We start from the raw sequence: 20,188 nt of genomic DNA on the forward strand, positions 1-20,188 counted from the left end.
TTAAAAAACTAGGATATTATATATCATACTCTCTTATCAATACAAATCTATGAAATAGACTGTTTAAGAAATAAATCTTTCTTCTCTCTGGTGACTTCAAGTACAGGTAAGAATGTAAAGTTACGGTTCCAATCTGGAAACAGTTGTTATTGATTTCAATGGAAGGACAGCATTTACCAACAGGCAAGATTTACTAACTCTGAATTGGGACATTTTAAAATTAAAATGTTGTGGCCACCAGGCCGCCTTAATTTTTCTATCATTTCTGGGTCCTAAATGAAAATGATGCTGATGTGTCATTAGTATGGCCACCATAACAGCCATGTTGAAATGTTGTTATTGGACCTCTACAGAACAGAATGTCATATCAACCTGGGTTTTCACTCTAGTTTTTGTGATGTCTATTTGGTCTCGAATGATAATGGTACCAATCGGAGCCCCAATACAGCTGCTACAGTGGTTATCTTGGAAATATTGTGACTGCTACTCATCTTTTTGGTATAGTCATATTAACATTGAGTTTTCATCAAAAGACTTCTTGTGATGCCTATTGGCTCCTAAGTGAAAACATTGCTGACTGCATTTCAGATTTCCATGACTTCTATGATTTGTCCATGATCTGGATAATGTATTGCTCCATGGAGAAGAAAACATCAAGTATTTTGACACTTTTTACATGTTAACAGGGAATACTTTGAGACAGCATGGACTATGCACAGAATATGGAAATCATAGAGAAACTGTAGTCTTCCATGATCTAGGAATGCAGCAGTTATTTGGATACTTATGGAGAAAACATCGTGAAAGCTCATCATAACATGGATATTATGCAAAACATGTGAGATCATGCTGAGACATGGAGACAACATGGATTTTCTGTAAACTATACACCACATGTGGAGATCATGGAAATCTTTTTTGAAAAAGTAACATTATTACAGTAATGTGGGAATCTGTAGTTATTATTATTAATGTGAACAAGAAGATATTCAAGTCTTTTCCTCATGCTTAGAAATATCTGAAAGTGCCAGGGATTTCTGACATAAAAATATGTCAAAATAATTTCAATTTGTAAGATATTTTTAATATGTACTACTTAAGAGCTCAGTAGCATATTTTTATAACATATTTAAAATACTATAATAAAAAATGCCTGCAAGTAATTACATATATAAATTGAATCCATCTCATTGAAAGATCACAATTTGGTCCTTACTCATGTTGTAAAGCATGATATTCAGAAATTCCATGGATCCAAATTTGCTTCTGGGTGGCTTTAAACATGTTTAGGTCCCCCTTCCCCCCACTGCAAAAATGTTAAATAGTACATTTTTATATGAAAAAGAATGCTAGCAATCTGAAGTACTGTAAACCACCTAAACAAATAATCTCAAAAAAGATCCCACATCTTCCCCTGCTTGTAGTATAAATCATGTACTACTCAAATACATTATAGCAACATGGAGAAAAAGTTGACTATATACCTGTTTGGCAAAACAATGTATTCAGTAGGCATGTAATTTAGTTCAACATTTCCAAATCACCTCACAAGTTTATGACACATATCTAAGCCTTTGTCCATAACCATTCTTTAAAGTGATCCAAATATTATAAATTACCAACCATTTTAATCTTATAATCAGACCCCAAATCTTTCTTGATACTAATGGACTATTTATGGGTCTGACAACACCTATTCATAAAATCGAGGAATTGTTTGCAGACAAACTGGTCAGCAACATTTAGGTGTACACTTTAGACAATAATATTTCTTGCATATCTTTAGATTGTTTGTTTAAGGGTCCTTTTGGTGTTATGTAAAGAACATTTCCAAATCAAATCCTATGTTTGGCAGTTTTTAAATCCATGTGAAATAACACAACTCTAATTTTTCCCAAAAAATTCCACCCCTAAAATAATTGTCTTATGTTACGTTTAGGCTCGAATAAACAGTAACACAAGAAAGTGGAAACAACAAGCTTTTAAAAATATAATAAATAATTTATTTCCCTGGAAAAATACTGTAAAAATGAAAAAATATGAGAACTTATGGTTTCTAGAATCAAATCCAAAACTAATACAAGAATAATCCATGATTTTTTTAAAAAAGTCATAATATTGAAATGTTCTAATGACTCCAAGTTCCAGTCCCAACGAAGAATCCAAGATGGAAGGCGATGACGTATGCTGTTGACTGTACTGTGGTGATGTCTACAGTTATTTGTAGAACATAATAATTTATCCTCTGGTTTTGGAAATCCAAATAAAATCTTCAACAAATGTCCTTGTTCAAGAATTCGGTATCAATACAATAATATTTCCAGAGAAACGAATTAATCTTCTAGAGTAAAAAAAAGCCTGAACAAAAATTAACATATGACTCAAAAACTTCAATACTTCAATACTGGTCACAACAGAAGAAAACAACTTGACATCAAGTGTTTAAAAGCCCAGACTCTGAGATCTCTCTCTCTCTAAACATCGCTATTAATACTAAGTATTTAGCAATTTCAGAAATGCCTAATTGCGAAATATAGGATGACGTGATCATATTTACATGTGAAAGTCACATAGCTCCTGAATGTCCTTGATAAGAACCAATCATTTTACTCTGAGAAAAAGTTCTTTACTTGACCCTCAATCAAGGCCAGGAACTAAGCCAAAAAATACAAACAAGTGTTTATATGATTAGGTATCTAAGGAAAACTCGGGTCAAACTGAATTTCCTGGAAAATATCAAATTCCTCGTAAAGAAAATTTCATTACATTGACATGTAAAGAAAAGAAAATGATTCCAAAACCCACAAACAATCAAATCAAATACAGCTTAAATATAAATTAAATCTAATATATGTAACGTGTAGAACAATTTTAAATTTCTTAAATGGGTAAATTTCATGGATTATATACATCTTGAGTTGAGTTGTGCTTGTGAATGTCAGAGATCTGGGTAATTATATTTTGACACTGCAATGTGCCACAACAAATATTCAGAACAGTAGAACTACCCTTTTCAAAAACAAATGAAAAAAAACCACTTCGGTTTACAGTGTAAAAAGAATTTAAGTATGACCTGTCCCATTCTGCACTCTCATGGTACAGCTAAAACATGCTCTGAGGGAAAAAGAAATAAGTAATGATGTAACAATGTTTGCCCTATTTTCAGTCGGTTGATTTAAGACTGCAGATAGAACAAGACTTTGGGGTTTTTTCCCCTGCTGTTCTCCAGTCAGTGGTTTAGGAAACTGTTTGTAGCCTCAATGCATGTGAAGCAAAGGACAGCATATCATAACATATCATGTCACATCTTAGAGGAGATTCAGCAAATGTTACAGCAGTCATTCGACAATAAATATAAGACTATTTTTTTTGACGCTATTGCCTATGAACATTTCTAACACAATGTATCCTTGTCTTCAGAAACTCGTAAAAAGGGTAACCTAATTTCTCCTTGTCTTATAATACCTCAAAAATAACAGAAAATAGCGTCCTTTTCTGGCTCGGCTATCCTCTCTCTTTTTCAATTCCAAACACTCATTTCCAGATGACAGTACCATCCCATCAACTGTCACTACCGTAAAGATTTCAAACTTTGTTTATGTCAAAAGGTCTTCCTATATTTACCATCATCTGATTGCATTTTCACACTTTTTGTCAAAATGGCTACATGAAATATTTTGGTCAGTTTGTTACAGTTCAGTAATTAGCATGGTGTGAAGAATGTTACAAGAAATCTGTACCTTAACAAAACACGTAATAACTTGATTCGGGGGGAGAAAAAGAACATTTAAAAAATCAGAATAGACACTTCTTATTGGCCAAATAAAAAATGTACAAACCGATAACCTAATATTTATCTAGGCCAGTTGATTTCAAACAAGATAGATCAAGACATAATACTTACTGTTCTCCTGTCTATGGCTTAGGAGTTTTTTAACATTGTAATAGTCTCCAGGCGTGGACGGCAAAACATAACAGATCTTAAATTTGGCACATACACCAAATGTTACTGCAGACATTTGGCAATAATATAACAGTACTTTTTTGAAAATGATGAATGAAATGAAATGAATTAGAATATTTCTGACATTGAATTTACCCTTGTCTCAATCTAACATTGTCTCCAGCAACTCAAAGTGTAACCTAATGTTAATTTCTCAAGAAGTACAAGCGCAGACAAATAAAAGAGGATGGATTTGAAGTGTTTATTACCATTTACAAATATTCAAATCCTAATCAAATATGTTCAACAAATTTTTGAATATGGAAATTTGATGTTCTCTTCAGCTCAAACCATTTCATTATTTAAGTCATTTTATTATTTTATAACTCTATATTTTCACATTCTGTAATATAGGTTTTGCCTACACCCCCTGTAAAACTGAACAAGTTTAGTCCTTAAATAAAGTTTTTCAAAAAAACAGTGCAATCAGCATTATACAACTACTTATATAAATTATATAACCGTATATGGTCGTTTTGTGACACCAACATTTTTGTACTTCCTATCCTGTAATGTTTATGCAGTGTTTTTATTTCAAACTGTCATTAGTTGGACATTATTATTTATCATCATCAGGGTTTATTCTAGAATGTGTCATGGTGGGATTCACACAGACTTATAAAATATCATGATGAAAAATCAGTCACATTATATTTTTAAGTCCTGACTTTATTTCTTCACTAAATTCATAAAATTCTCTTTTTTACAAATGGACAGGAAGAATTTCCCCCTAAAATTGTCAGATCTTGAACATAACCCTGTATCACTATTCTCATTAATCCTTACTGCCACATAAAACATTACATGATATTTAGAGATATTTTATTTTCCTGTCAGGTTGATTGGGTGCAAATGCAGCAGAAATAAAATTCTTGCAATAATATACCCCATTATAAAATATATCAGTACACTTAATGTCCCCAATAGTTTTATAACATTACATTGAATGTCCCCAGTAGTTATATATCATTACATTTAATGCCCCCAATAGTTAAATATCATTACATTTAATGTCCACAATAGTTGTACATCATTACATTTAATGTCCCCAATAGCTGTACATCACTACATTTAATGCCCCCAATAGTTAAATATCATTACATTTAATGTCCCCAATAGTTGTACATCATTACATTTAATGTCCTCAATAGTTGTACATCATAACATTTAATGTCCCCAATAGTTATATATCATTATATTTAATGTCTGCAATCAATATATTCCACAATCATCAAGTACAATTTGTCTGAAAGCAATAGATTCTGTTTCTGAAGGTTGCACTAAACGTGTATAAATGCATTATTGTTATGCACTAACAGCACACAAAATCCACCATTATCCGATATCATGCATTTTAATTCTACCATCTTTTGTCTGAATAATTAAAAAAGAGTAATTTTCATATGCTCTCTGATGGAGGTGGAGGGACTTTGGGAAGACGAAGACCAACCAAATCAGCACTGGACTCCACAGTTCTCTCCCCTTTTCCCTTGTATACAGCACTCAATTCCTGAAAGATGTGAAAATAATGCATTTTAGACTTTATTTTCTTCATTTTAATATAAATTATATTATATTACACTACATACATGGTTCCCACACTTTTTTTAAGATACATTTCCAGGGTTATTCCAGGACAAAATTAATTTTTTCAAGTTCCACATATGACCATTAATGAATGGAATTAAAGAATATTTTAGCTTATAAAACATGCATTTTTTAAAATTTAAATGAAAGATGTTTCTTTTTCACGACTGCCAGAACATCTAAGTCAGAAAAGATGGTGATGCACTAAACCAGAAAATGTATAACATGAAACAAGTTCGACTACAGTATATTCCTGTAAAATGGCAAATAAGTCATTTCAATGTACAGAATAAAAGTTCTAACTTCACTTGGCAGACCTGCATTACGTTGGTATGAGGAAACAACATAATGAACATAAATTACTTTTGTTTCCTTTTAAACATTTAATTTTAAATAGATCACAATAATCAGTTGTAAATCAAGATAACAGTCTATATGCATGTTATACAAAATAAACATTTCCTATCACAGTATGAAAAAAGAATAAATGGAAAGGATTAGAATCCTAACTTGTAAAACTAACTTTAAACCCTGAATTAATCTGTCTCAATAAAACACAAAACAAGATTTTTAAAACAACCTGAACTCCTTAAGACAATTTGGTAAAATCCATGATTTAAACATTTACGAAAAGGGTTGATTAAATTTTGACAAAAATACCTTCAAAATTATATACTATATAAAAAAAAGGACTAATTTTCTGTAAAATGTTTGCTTATAGATCCATAAACCAGTCTCAAAAGCTTGTATTGATACTCACAGGACCTTGTATTGTTTTGTAATATTCAATACAAGGGATGTCAATCTCCCATTTCTCCTGCGACCTAAATAATATTTGAAAGCAATGCTTCAAGCTACATGTCGCAGTGTAAAAGTTTAGCACCAAAGTTGATTTCAGAGATCTGACATTCTGGACTACAAATCTGACTTAAAACGATTTGGCATCCATTTTCTAATCCAGGTTTACTCAGAATATACCCACATTTTTCCCATTGGGACATCTAGGCTGTAACGCGAGGTCAGATAAATTGCCTATACTATATAACAATTTGAATTTTCTGCCATGGTGTGGTAACAGCATAAGGTAGTAACTTACCAACGGGCCTAGCAAACCTAAATGATGTTACATCGAGTCATACCTGCATGAAATCAACAGGTAAAATGATTTCTCAGAAATGACAAGTATTTCATATGTCTTTAATCCGCTGTGAGACTGTACAAAACTACAGCATAGATTAAACCTTACCCAGTATTCACCATTTACATTACTAGTTACATGGCAACGACATCGGAGATCCAATAGTCATATGATATTAGAGCATATACCTAATGTTGTTGTACAAACATTCAAATATATTAAATGCAAGTTTGATACTTTTTGTAAAAACCAGAATGAACATATAATTCTCAAAATATTTATTTTGAGAACAACTACCAGATACTTGTTGCTTTAGCCGCAATCTGGACAGTCATATTCTTCAAGCATATAGCAGATGTCAAACCTGTTAGTCAACAATCCCAGTGTAGTTGTTTTCAGGATAAATATATAAAGAAGTTTTGTTTTTTCATTTTGTGTTCTTTATTATTACAAACAGTATATGACTTTCATTTAATATTTTTTTTCTACAACATCTGAAATGGGTTATTATTGATATCACATGACTACCGGATCTATGGTGTCATGAATATGTGGGTTGCAAAATTTGTGTACTCGTGCAATTTGCCTAACAGTGCAAATCGTGATTACCAGGTCAAATTTCATCAATGCCATTGTTTCATCTCGTCTTTCAGAAGATTAAAGACATAACAATGTAAGATTTCTCAGAAAATATATCATATTCATATTGATTTCAAGCAGATATGACACGATGTAACATCATTTAAGTTTGCGAGGACATCTGGTAAGCGACACTGCTTTGCCAACACCATGTTGGATTCTAGTGATGATAGACTGGCTTTCAACTTTACATTTAAGAAAGGATGCAGATATTGAGCTGTCTGTGCAACAACCAGTATACTAGCCGATTCTAATGCAATGAAATGTTTGAATTGGCTCGACAAATATGTTTATGGCAAGCACCTAAATGATCCATTCTGCAATCTCCAAATATTCTGGTCAGAGCTTGATAAATTTACTTAAATTACTTTTCACGGTTGGGAAAAAATTATAATTTCTCTCGACTTTTTCCCAGTTTCCCAGGAAATGAGATAATCAGTCAGGTGTGTGTAATCTGTGAATCCTGAGTCTGTCAGCAATTTGAGGTGGCAAAAGTTAAGGACCAAAGTTAGGGTAGTTAAGATACACAGCAAGTAGTTTGCTTGCCACAGTATCATAGGGCAAACTCATACCTGTTAACTGTTGTTGTAAGATACTATCTTTCATGATACATATACAAATGATTTTTCTGACACAGACTCTTTGGATATTTCCTTTCTCATTTAAATTGCCCTTCAGGCATGCTCACTCACTCATATTCTCTTTCTCTCTCCATGATATCAAAATAATACTTGGTTTGACACTGAGTACATCGCTTTTTTAAATATGAAAATAAGTACTTTTTGTAGTTTATTAATATGCATAATATGTAGCAGTTCATCATGTAAAGGTGAGAGTCATACACTGTGCTGCATAAAGATTTTTGCCATCAAAAGGGTTTCATCATGTTCATTTTCACACCCCCTAAAATCTATTATTACATGGACTAGTAGGGTTTCTTGACACAACAACACTGAGGTAATAAGTGACATCAAATCAGTGACACAGTACTATGACACTGAGGTAACAAGTGACATCAAATCAATGACAGTACTATGACACTGAGGTAAAAAGTGACACCAAATCAGTGACATTACTATAACATTGAGGTAAAAACTGACATAATAATCTAATGAGAACATCATTTTGTGAATCAAACATTGATTTTACATAATCCTTAAATGACTGTGTTGAAAAAGCATACTTATTATACTTATTAAATGTATCAAAATAAAGTTATAACTCACTATATTAATAGCTTACAGTGATTATCTGACTACATGAAGCAGTACAATAAAATGCTTTAAAAAACATCTATATATATATATATATATATATATATATATATAATTTCAAAATGTGTTGAACATAATGAAGAGAGAGAGAGAGAGAGATCATGTGCTCTATGTTAAAATGTTTTAAATTACAACATACTAAGCCCCAAGTTTTACCTCATATTTCTGGATACTTTGCAAAAGACACAGATAAGTCTCCCCCAGATGCTGTAACTCCTCCTTTGCTCTGCAATGCTTTTCTCCTGTCACCTGGTGCTTATGAAACTGGTCTATAAAATACAGGTAGGCAGGTGTATCTTTCAACTTGTCCTAGAAAATGGCCATGAGAAAAAAATGTTTCCAGTGAGATACCATTCAAATGACTTTATTTCTACACCTCTACTTTACAAGACACCAACTTATTTAAAATGTGCTGGGTCTCAGAGGCCAACTGCTACAATCTCTGCCCACTATGATTTTGGATATGTTTTGATACAAGTTTATTTCAGATATCAAAGTAAGTGAGCTTGAGCATGTAGGGTGCATGCCCACACATAAAGCCCTTTAACTAACCATATGCCTGCCCACACAGATTGCCCTTTAACAAACCACACGGCTACCCACATAGATAGCTCTTTAGTTAACCATATGCCAACCCACATATTGAGCCCTTTTAGACAATATGACTGCCCTCATTGAGAACCCTTTACATAGCCACATCATTTGTACCCTTATAGAGCCTTTTAGATTATCATAAACTTGCCTACATAGAGCTCTGTTGATTGCCACACGCCTGCCCACATTGACAGCCTTAGATAACTATATGCCTGCCCACATTGACAGCCTTAGATAACTATATGCCTGACCATATTGACCGTCCTTTAGATAACCACACTGACAGCCCTTCAGATAACCATATGCCCGTTCACACTGACAGCCCTTTTGATTGCCACATGCCTGACCACACTGACAGCCCTTTAGATAACTACATTCCTGCCCACACTGACAGCCTTTAGATAACCACATACCTGCCCACAGACAGCCCTTTAGATAACTACATGCCTGCCCACAGTGACAGACTTTAGATAACTACATGCCTGCCCACACTGACAGACTTTAGATAACTACATGCCTGCACACAATGATAACCCTTTAGATAACCATATGCCTACCGACATGGAGAGACCTTTAGAAAACTACATGCCTGTCCATATAGAAAACACGTAAAAATACTACACCCCAAACAGTTTGAAAACTGGGGTACTTGAATGCCTACAGTCCCAATCATTCATTATCAATCAGATATTTGAGTGCTTTGTCGTAATGGCAGTATGTAATGCAAACTAACCAGTAGCATGTAACAGCGCTGCATTGTAATTTTGTACGTTGGTCAAAAATGGTGGAGGCAACTGACAAGAAAAGGATACCTTGTAAGTTTAACATTGAAAGTATGACTATGTACCTAAGAGAAGAGGGAAAGGATGTATTTTTAAAAACATGGACTGGCAGTTAAAAACTTCCTGGACATGCAAATGTGACATTCATAGGATCAACAATAACAATGAAGTGCAGTGGCATATAAACTTAAAACAGTGAATCTTTAAAACTCTACTCGTCAAAGGTTCTCAAGGACTAATGGTAATGCAAAATTTAGTACTCGTGGGTGGCTGATTGTATTCTAACTTTTGAAGAAATGGCTGAAAAGTAGAGTAATACTGTAGTGATGGCCAATTTCTCTCAGTTAAGTATCGTGTAACCTTCTGCAGTGAGAGTGTGAAATAATAAAGTAATAAAATAAATTCCATACTGTTTTGGAAAAGGACATTGATGCAGTGTACTGCAATATATAATCTGTATGTAGTGAAAAAAAATGTCAGTGATGCTTATGAATAATCCATTTACTGGCAAGGAGAAGTGGATTTTGTATAAAACTTGGAGAAACTGAAAATGAGCTGTTTTTCTGCACATTACTGTTTGCAAATAAAATGGATATTTGTTAGTCCATAACAACCTTGCCATTAGTCCCTAAAAATGGTAGAAAGGATGGTACATGCCATAAGCAGCATTTTAGGATGAAGACAATGACTCAATTATACATGTATTTTGGTAATACTGTAAGAATAATAAAACAATGACACATTGTTTAGTCCCAAACAATATGATCCCCTAAATGAAGTGCCCCCATTGCCCATGGTCTTGAGTTTAAATCTTTAACCACATTCTTGGTATCCTTGTAATGGGTTCAAGGCAAAATGTGTAAGGCTTAGGTTTTAAAATTTCCCCTTTATGTTGAGCACCAACCACATTAGGCTACTTCCCTGTCTCCAGCTTAATAAAGAACCCCATGACTTTGCAAATGCCTACAATGTACAAGACTGCATCAATGGCTTAAGTGGTTAAAGTGTAGGCCTCACATGTGGGAAGTAGCAGGTTTGAAACCCAAATGATTCATACCAAAGACATATATCAATGGTACAAACAGCTGCCTCACTTGGCACTCAGAATTAAGAAATTATTGTTAGGACTGGTTGGCCCGGTATCAGGATAATGTGACTGGGTGGGAGATGATGCTACATGTCTGTGGCATGATGCCTCAGTACTAGACCTCACAATAAACTGCCACATGGCAGACACTGTAGCAATATGACTGGAAAAGTTTTAAAGCTATATTAAAAATTTAAATCACACACACACACACACACTGTACAATGATAAAAACTAATTTACCTAGTGTTTAACTGTCACACAGAAAACAAGATAAATATCACAAATACAGAAGAAAAAAATCACTAAACCACCACTTATATTTATATAACTAATTGTACAAAAAGGTTATTCTTTCCATATATGTGGACTATTTGACACACCATAGAATCCACTGTAAAAAAGCACATGGATATATATATATATATATATATATATATATATATATATATATATATATATATATATAGTCACTAAGCATGCTGCACTATAGTTAGTTTAACATTTATGATTAGGGACAATCATATCATCCAACAAAACTTTTGCAGCTGCTCATATATCTTACTTGATCAGTTTGTAATTTTGTTACAATTTGTCTTTTTCTTAATTTGAACCACACTCCAGCTTTGTGGAAAGCACCTTCTCACATACTAACAAAAATATTGACCACAACTGCAATAGATCTGATACTTGAAAGCAAATTCAATATATATTCCATTTATGCATTAATGTAAGGTGCATGTATGATAATGAGCTAATGTCAAATACGTTTAATTATCTTTAAATGGTTAATGAGAATGGAGGACTGATAGTACCCCAATACATTAACTTCAGCGTATTCATATTTACAAAACAACATTCAGTGAAAGAAGAAAATAAAGACGTAAAATGTAAACAAGCAAAGAAAATATTTATTGTATGTACTTCAGGGATGTTTTAGAATTCTTTACTCTCTACAATACTGAACACTATACTTTAAAAATGTAATGTTAGATAGCCATCAGGTCAAAGGTTAGTCCTACAATCTAAGATGTATCACATTATTTATGTTTTAGTGGACACTCAAAACATAAATATCAGCATCGAGGTCCTACATGTAGGACTAGTCATAGGCATGCATATAATGTCATGGGACCAGGTTGACTGGATGTTTAAACCAATATAGCTGTCGCCATTGAATGCCACTCGGATGTTTCCCACCTCCACTGTACACAAGGCCCAATGTATATGAAAAACCCACATTGCAACTTGCTCAGTCTTCATGTCACACAATAATTACAATGCAATAGCTCAATTCTGTCTTGATGCCATGATCTATTGCATGTAAAATGCAATATAAAATTTCCTATCGAGCTCATGTAAATACCTTTTCCACAAAACAAACAGAACCTGAAGATTTAAATGACCAATTTATGCTAATAATTTATAACCTTTCAGTTATTATGCAAATGACCTTAGTTGGGATGGCAGGTGTAGTATATCCAGATATCAGGTATAGTGATAGACCAGCAAGTTGTTTTCCACCTTTTTTTTTTGTTTGACTGGCAGCGGTCAAACAAAAAAAAAAAGGTGGAGAACAACTTGCTGGTCTAGTATAGTGAGAGATTATAAATTATCCACTAGCCCTTAATGAACATGTTTACAGATACAAAATTGAAAATGTTCACATTAAAAACAAACTTTAAGTCTTCATTATCAGTCCATCAGGTTGCTATGCAATACTGTGTAACTACGTTTCGTCGATTTCTGCTATTTTTCAGTAATGCCACATTCAATATAAAAATGAACTATACTTTAAAAGAAAAGAATTAAAAGTCCTATTTTTAAAAAGTCATCTACCCAAATCAGAGATATGACATGTCCTTATTGAAAACAGTTGTTCCAGCGTCATTGACAGTGACAGACACGTTAATATTTATTTACACCGTTATCTATTTTGCAAACGAATACAGGCAGTATGAGTCGTTTCAACATGGCAAGTTGCAAGAAAAAACCTACAGAAAATTGTAGCCAGAAAAAAACGAAAATAGATAACTATATTAAACTTCCATACTTTGATAATTCTCGAAACCATTGGACCTTATATGACAAAATGATTAAATGATGGACATGTTCAACTTAAATTTTTTAAACCTTTTTATAAATGGACTGTAAATGTCTTAATATTCCCTTATACAATTGGATATTTCGCCCTCTGGCCGCCATTACGATTTCACATAATTTCGAGTAGTGCCCCCTTTCGTAACGAAAATAAAATTTTCACAAAGAGTAGTAACAACTGTATTAGTGTTCTTCGTAAGGTAGCGTGGCCGAGCGGTCTAAGGCGCTGGTTTAAGGCACCAGTCTCTTCGGGGGCGTGGGTTCGAATCCCACCGCTGCCAAGTACTTTTATTAACAAAAATATAAAGTAAATTTTCAAAAAAAAAAAAAAACAGTTGCATTCACTGTGCCGGATTGCAATATTGTGCAACTACTTTTGATCAATGCACAAAAATCATTTTTGTGTAACCTACTTTACAAAGACCAGTGCATTATAAAAGTAAACGAGTTCAAGATAATATAATGAAGTTTTGTTTTTTTCAATTGAATACTCTCGTTTTATTTATACTAAATTTAGTTACATTTGGCATGTTATAAAATAAAGGAAGGATAAATTTCCGAACGATTTTTTATATACAAAAAATTAATTTTTAATTTGTATTTACTTTTGTGCGCATAATTCTAATCCAGACAGTGTTGCATTAACTTATTTTAACGCATATTCAAAACCACTCTAAAAATTAACCTATCAGCACGATATCGATATAAACATTTTAAATTAACATTCACCTTTTCAAAGGATGTTTGATACTGTTTTGATATTGTTGCTACTTGTGTCGTCTAAGGGGTCGTCAAACGACTAGTTTAGACGACACAAGATAATAATTATATGTGAGTTATTAAAAAGGAATAAAATACTTGTTTTGAAAGAGTATACCCCGCTGTTTGTTGTTTGAGATCTCATGAAAACACAGGCATAGTTAGAAATATTAGTGATATTGGTTCGACAGCACATTAAACTGAATAAAATTAGAACCCAGTCCTACCTATAGTGCAGTTTGAAACAGCTAAAGAAATAGTCCCACGTCTAACATAAATGAAATATCAAAGACCTTTACTAGCATTGTATATTAAAAAAACAATTGGCAGCGATGGGATTCGAACCCACGCCTCCGAAGAGACTGGTGCCTAAAACCAGCGCCTTAGACCGCTCGGCCACGCTACCGACAGACTAACTCTTAATAGTGCTAATACGAGTCTGTTAGTCTACGCTGTTACAGTCTACTTTTGATGAAATGGTTTGACCTATCGTTTGCAATTTTACAAACTGAGATCCTAGGCTATATAAGTAAATCTACTGCAATTCATTACTCGTATATATGTATCAAGGTACATAGTCTGATACGGTTGATACAACATTTGGTTAGTCTAGGTGTAATAGTGTTGAAATGACAGAAGGGTAACAAACTGACGACTCAAAAGGAAAATAAAATCTTATTCAAGCGTTACATTTAGGTTATGTAGACCTATTTATTCAATGGTTAAACACATATCTTTTAGATTAATATACATACCACTTTCATAATCGCAGGTGTGACAGGGTGCAATATCTTTGAGGGGTATAGAATGTATAGCTGAAAATTCACTTTAAGCCTCAACATCAGGTTATAATGACCTACTTTTTGTGCATTTACTTTTCTGGAATTTAATCCCCATACTTTATAACTCGTGTGTCACAGAAATAGGTTCAACGATATTATGACTGTAAAAGAGGGATTGCCGAGAATGCAGTAGTCATTTACACGTGAGAAGTAGGATGTAGTACCTTAGTTCTCTTATGGTTGTATTATTCTTCTTTAGATACAGCTAAATGCAAATGTTCATCGGTAGGGGCTTATTGGATTACAAGATATCAAGGGTGTAATAAAACGTATTGCTTCGGTATAAAAAAATTTATGCAATGGAGAATGTTAGGTCACAATGATTTTGTTAGGATATAATTGAATTATCCCCTTACGATGAAACCACATACCAACTTCATGAGTTTAGGTTTGTTAGGTTTGAGGATACAGAGGGTGTAACGAACTAACATTCCATAGGTATTCGTTTTCAAATGCGATATTTATTACTTAGGAGAGAAGCTGCCTTTAATCTCCAGTTGAATGGATCTAGATTGTAATGAAAGCGAGGGAGAGAGAGATTTAACTGTTGTAACGGAATAACGTGGAAAATAAATGTTAAGGGAAGCTTTGAAAATTTTTCATTTTATCTTCACATTTCGTATGGGAAGAATGAAAGAAAACGTGAGAATCCCCCACCCACCCACCTAAAAATCAATAAACAGGATCGATTAATTTTTTTACGAATAAAGACATAGAGAGATGTGATAAAAGATTTAACTCATAAGATCGAAGAATGGACACATCATATTGATTGTGCTTGTTGTCTCATCCTACAGATGAACAATGCGATAATGTATTGAATTCGAAATATCTAAAATTCAGTCAACGCGTAATACCTCCATTCCTCTATCTGAAAGAATATTTTTTGTTTATTTTTCAAATCCATAAACACAGTAAGTATCTAATAATCGTCCGTATTAAGTTTGACCTTTATGGGTCAAATTATCACAGCAACAATCCAACGTACAGGTACAAATGACAATGTTGAAGTTTCAATCTTTATAACATACATGAGAATGATTACGTTAGTAAGAAAAAAAAAGATCATGGGTTATAGTGACAGTTATAGATCATACAACGTTACAAAAAGAAAATGGAAAACTAACCTATAGCGCTTGAAACGGAGCGCATTAATTCAAGATATAGAGTCTGTGTGAATCAAACAGAACTACCTTTATAAATGCCACTCTGGTATTCCACTCGGCCATATCCTTTAATTAACATATTTAAATCCTCGTAAGATCTAAACACGGCAGATGAGAAAGTAGAACGGTAACGAGTATGTATGACACAAGCAGTTTTAGTCACTCTCTGCAAACCTGTACAGAGGTAGCGTGGCCGAGCGGTCTAAGGCGCTGGTTTAAGGCACCAGTCTCTTCGGGGGCGTGGGTTCGAATCCCACCGCTGCCAAGTATTTTTATTAAACCAAATTTAGCTAAGCGACATTTAAAACTACCGTTGACCAATTCTCTTTGCCGGTCTCTTTTCAAGCCGGTAACTCAAGGCAAATCAATGAAGAAAATGATCAATTCACTTTTACCTGTTTTATAACGAACAGTGCATCTTACACTGTACATGATTTCTAAAAGAACTGTTCAAGGATTTCTTTTGATAATGTTGAATATTCTGTCTCTATTTGTTACTAACTTTAGTTAAAATTTTCGCGGTATGAAATATAGGAAGAATAGTTTCACCAACTCTTTGTGGCTGTTACTCGTATTTCGCTTTAATGTAATCCAAACAGTGTTACATTAAGTCCTTTTACAGCATCTTTAAAACAAGTGGTTTTCATGGGTTTGCGATAGATGAATTTAGTATTTTTCTGTACAAATCGAATTTACTGCATTGCGCCTGCGTCCTCTTGAAATTCTTGAACCTTGTAAGGATTTTAAATATCCCCAAAAGGGTGAATACTATTTCGCAAAGCTGTTATAATTATTCTCATGCTATAGCAATTTCATCTAAATTCACCAGTATGAATGCAAGACATAAAAACCACTCTGAACATTACCCTGTTAGCACGATATCGATGCAAACAACAATATTCTTTTAAATAACCATACATCTATTCAATGAAATTTACTCGTCTTGATATTTTTGTTAGAATATGTGTTAAATTAGAACCCAGTGATACCTAATGTTGCAATTTGTACCAGCCAATAAATAGTCCTACGTGTAACATAAATGTAGTATCAAAGATACTTTAGTAGTATTGTACGTTGAAAAATAGTATTGGCAGCGATGGGATTCGAACCCACGCCTCCGAAGAGACTGGTGCCTAAAACCAGCGCCTTAGACCGCTCGGCCACGCTACCGACAGACTAACACGCTTATAGTACAATATCTTTGAGGGGTCCAGAATATATTGCTGAAAATTCACTTCAAGCGTCAAAATTAGGTTATAAGGTCCTACTTTGTGTGCATTTTCTTTTCTTTACTTGCATCCCCATTCTAAATTACTCGTGTGTCCGAGAAATAGGCTCAGTGATATTGGGATTGTAAAGAATGGATGGCTGAGAATGTGATATTCATTTACCCGACCATAGCACTCTTCTGCTTGTATTACTCTTCTTTAGCTACACCTAAATGCAAATGTTCAACGGCAGAGGCCTATTAGATTACAAGATATCAAGGATGTAACAAAGTTGTAGCTATGAATTTGCAAGCGAGAATGTTATATCACGATGACCTAGTTATGATATAATTGAATCATCCCCTTACGTTGAAACCACATACCAGCTTCATGAATTTAGGTTTTCTAGGGCTGAATATATTGAGGGTGTAAGGAACTGATATTCCAAAGGTATTCGTTTTCAAGTGCGATATTTATTACTTAGGAGAGAAACTGCCTTTAATCTCCAATTGAATGGATTTAGATTGCAATGAAAGAGAGGGAGGGAGAGATTTAACTGTTGCAAAGGAATAACGTGGAAAATAAATGTTAAGGGAAGCTTTCAAAATTCCTTATTTTATCTCACATTCCGTATGAGAGCAATGAAAGAAACGTGAGATTTCTCCGACCGAAGAAAATCAATAAACGGGATAGATGAATTTAGTTTTCGGACAAAGACATAGAGAGATTTGAATAAGAGATTTAGCCCATAAGACGGAAGAATGGACACATCATATTGATTTTACATGTCTTCTCATCCTGTAAATCAACAACGCGATACAGTTTTGAATTCTTAAAAGACACAATTCAATCAAAGCGTGATACTTCAATTACTCTACCTGAAAAAGCATTTCTTTTCTTCAAATCTATAAACACAGTAAGGATATCAATATCGTCAGTATTCAGTTTGGCATTTAGGGGACAAATCATCACAGCGACTGTCCAACGTACATGTGCAAATGACAATCCTGAAGGTTCCATTGATCGTAACATACATGAAAATGATTACGTGAGGAAAAGAAAAAATGATTGGCTCTATTTGTAGTAATAGGTTATGCAACATTACAAAAAGGAAAAGGAAAATCAAAGCAGAGTGCTGGGAAGGAAGCGCATTAGGGAAAGATGTGTAGTCTGTGTAATGTTCAAGAGAAATACTCTTATAAATATCACTCTGGCATCCCACTCGACCCTATCCTTTAACTAGAACAGATATCTCTTCGTAACATATCGAAACACGGCAGATAAGAAAGTATAAAGGTAGCGAGTCGGTATAACACAATGAGCTTTAGTCACTCTCTACGAACCTGTAGAGAGGTAGCGTGGCCGAGCGGTCTAAGGCGCTGGTTTAAGGCACCAGTCTCTTCGGGGGCGTGGGTTCGAATCCCACCGCTGCCAAGTATTTTTATTAACAAAAATATAAAGTAAAATTTCAAAAAACCTGTTGTATTCACTGTGCCGGATTGTCTTTGTAAGCATGTAATTCAAGGTAAATCAATGCACAAAATCATCCATTAAGTGTTACCTACTTTACAAAGACCAAACAATTATAAAACTGTATATCTGTTTAACATAATATATTGAAGTCTTTTTTAAATTAAATACTCTCACTTTCTTTGTACGAACTTTAGATAAAATTAGCACCGTATAAAATAAAGAAGGATAATTTTCCCAACAATTTTTTAAAATAATAAAAAATTTAATTTTAAATTTGTAATTTACCTTTTGTGAGCATCAATGTCATCCAGACAGTGTTGCATTAACTTATTTTACCGCATCTTTACAACCACTCCAAACATTAATCTATCGTCACCATATCGATAGAAAAAAGACATTTTTTATGAACATTCTCCTTTTCAAAAGATCCTTGATATTGTCTTGATATTGTTACTACTTTTGTTATCTAAGGGGTCGTCAAACAACAATTGCAGATGCCACAAGATAAGAATTGTACGTGATTTATTAAGAAAGGAACACAATCGTTTTGATTGAAAAGGATAAACCCCGATGTTTGTTGTTTGAGATCTCATGATCGCACAGAAATAGTTAGAAATATCAGTGACATCGGTTCGACATCACATCAAACTGAATAAAATTAGAACCCAGTCCTACCTATGTTGCATTGAAAAATATTATTGGCAGCGATGGGATTCGAACCCACGCCTCCGAAGAGACTGGTGCCTAAAACCAGCACCTTATACGGCTCGGCCACGCTACCGACAGACTAAGTCTTAATAGTGCTAACACGAGTCTGTTAGTGTACGCTGTTACAGTCTACTTTGGATGAAATGGTTTGGCCTAAGGTTTACAATTTTACAAACTGAGATCCCAGTCTATATAAGTAAACCTACTGCAATTCATTACTCCTATATATGTGTCAAGGTACATAGTCTGATATCATTGATGCAAAATTTGATTAGTCTAGTAGTGTTGAAATGACAGAAGAGGTAAAAAAAAACTGACGACTGAAAAGGAAACCAAATCTTTTTCAAGCGTTAAATTTACGTTATGTAGACCAATTTATTCAATGGTTAAACACTTATCTTTTAGATTGATATACATACCACTTTCTTAATCGCAGGTGTGAAAGAGTGTAATATCTTTGATGGGTATAGAATGTATAGCTGAAAATTCACTTTAAGCGTCAACATCAGGTTTTATAATGACTTACTTTTTGTGCATTTGCTTTTCTGGAATTGAATCCCCATACTTTATAACTCGTGTGTCCGAGAAATAGGTTCAACGACATCGTGACTGTAAAAAAGGGATTGCCGAGAATGCAGTAGTCATTTACACGTGAGAAGTAGGATGTAGTACCTTAGTTCTCTTCTGGTTGTATTATTCTTCTTTACATACAGCTAAATGCAGATGTTCATCGGTAGGGGCTTATTGGATTACAAGATATCAAGGGTGTAATAAAACGTATTGCTTCGGTATAAAAAAATTTATGCAATGGAGAATGTTAGGTCACAA

At 33.9% G+C, this 20,188-nt stretch overlaps 1 protein-coding gene and 6 non-coding genes across 7 annotated transcripts; 3 read left to right on the plus strand and 4 right to left on the minus strand.

Annotated features, from left to right (window-relative positions):
• Window positions 1-4,181: 4,181 nt before the first annotated feature.
• On the minus strand, window positions 4,182-13,360 carry LOC149792632 (protein FMC1 homolog). The gene is made up of 3 exons (XM_089971265.1): window positions 13,238-13,360; window positions 8,798-8,950; window positions 4,182-5,513 (listed from the first exon to the last, which is right to left on the minus strand). The coding sequence occupies exons 1-3, from the start codon at window positions 13,307-13,309 to the stop codon at window positions 5,403-5,405; spliced, it is 336 nt and encodes a 111-aa protein (XP_089827391.1). The 5' UTR covers window positions 13,310-13,360; the 3' UTR covers window positions 4,182-5,402.
• A 43-nt stretch (window positions 13,361-13,403) lies between these two features.
• Trnal-aag (transfer RNA leucine (anticodon AAG)) lies at window positions 13,404-13,485 on the plus strand. The gene has a single exon. It is a non-coding gene; the product is annotated as a tRNA-Leu (tRNA).
• Window positions 13,486-14,287: 802 nt separating this feature from the next.
• On the minus strand, window positions 14,288-14,369 carry Trnal-uag (transfer RNA leucine (anticodon UAG)). Its single transcript has one exon. It is a non-coding gene; the product is annotated as a tRNA-Leu (tRNA).
• Window positions 14,370-16,154: 1,785 nt separating this feature from the next.
• Window positions 16,155-16,236, plus strand: Trnal-aag (transfer RNA leucine (anticodon AAG)). The gene has a single exon. It is a non-coding gene; the product is annotated as a tRNA-Leu (tRNA).
• An 823-nt stretch (window positions 16,237-17,059) lies between these two features.
• Window positions 17,060-17,141, minus strand: Trnal-uag (transfer RNA leucine (anticodon UAG)). Its single transcript has one exon. It is a non-coding gene; the product is annotated as a tRNA-Leu (tRNA).
• A 1,390-nt stretch (window positions 17,142-18,531) lies between these two features.
• Window positions 18,532-18,613, plus strand: Trnal-aag (transfer RNA leucine (anticodon AAG)). Its single transcript has one exon. It is a non-coding gene; the product is annotated as a tRNA-Leu (tRNA).
• A 738-nt stretch (window positions 18,614-19,351) lies between these two features.
• On the minus strand, window positions 19,352-19,433 carry Trnal-uag (transfer RNA leucine (anticodon UAG)). Its single transcript has one exon. It is a non-coding gene; the product is annotated as a tRNA-Leu (tRNA).
• Between the last annotated feature and the right edge of the window lie 755 nt (window positions 19,434-20,188).

This window comes from Sinohyriopsis cumingii, chromosome 9 (genome assembly GCF_028554795.1).
Source record: "Sinohyriopsis cumingii isolate HCF-2022 chromosome 9, ASM2855479v2, whole genome shotgun sequence".
Lineage (NCBI taxonomy): Eukaryota > Metazoa > Mollusca > Bivalvia > Unionida > Unionidae > Sinohyriopsis > Sinohyriopsis cumingii.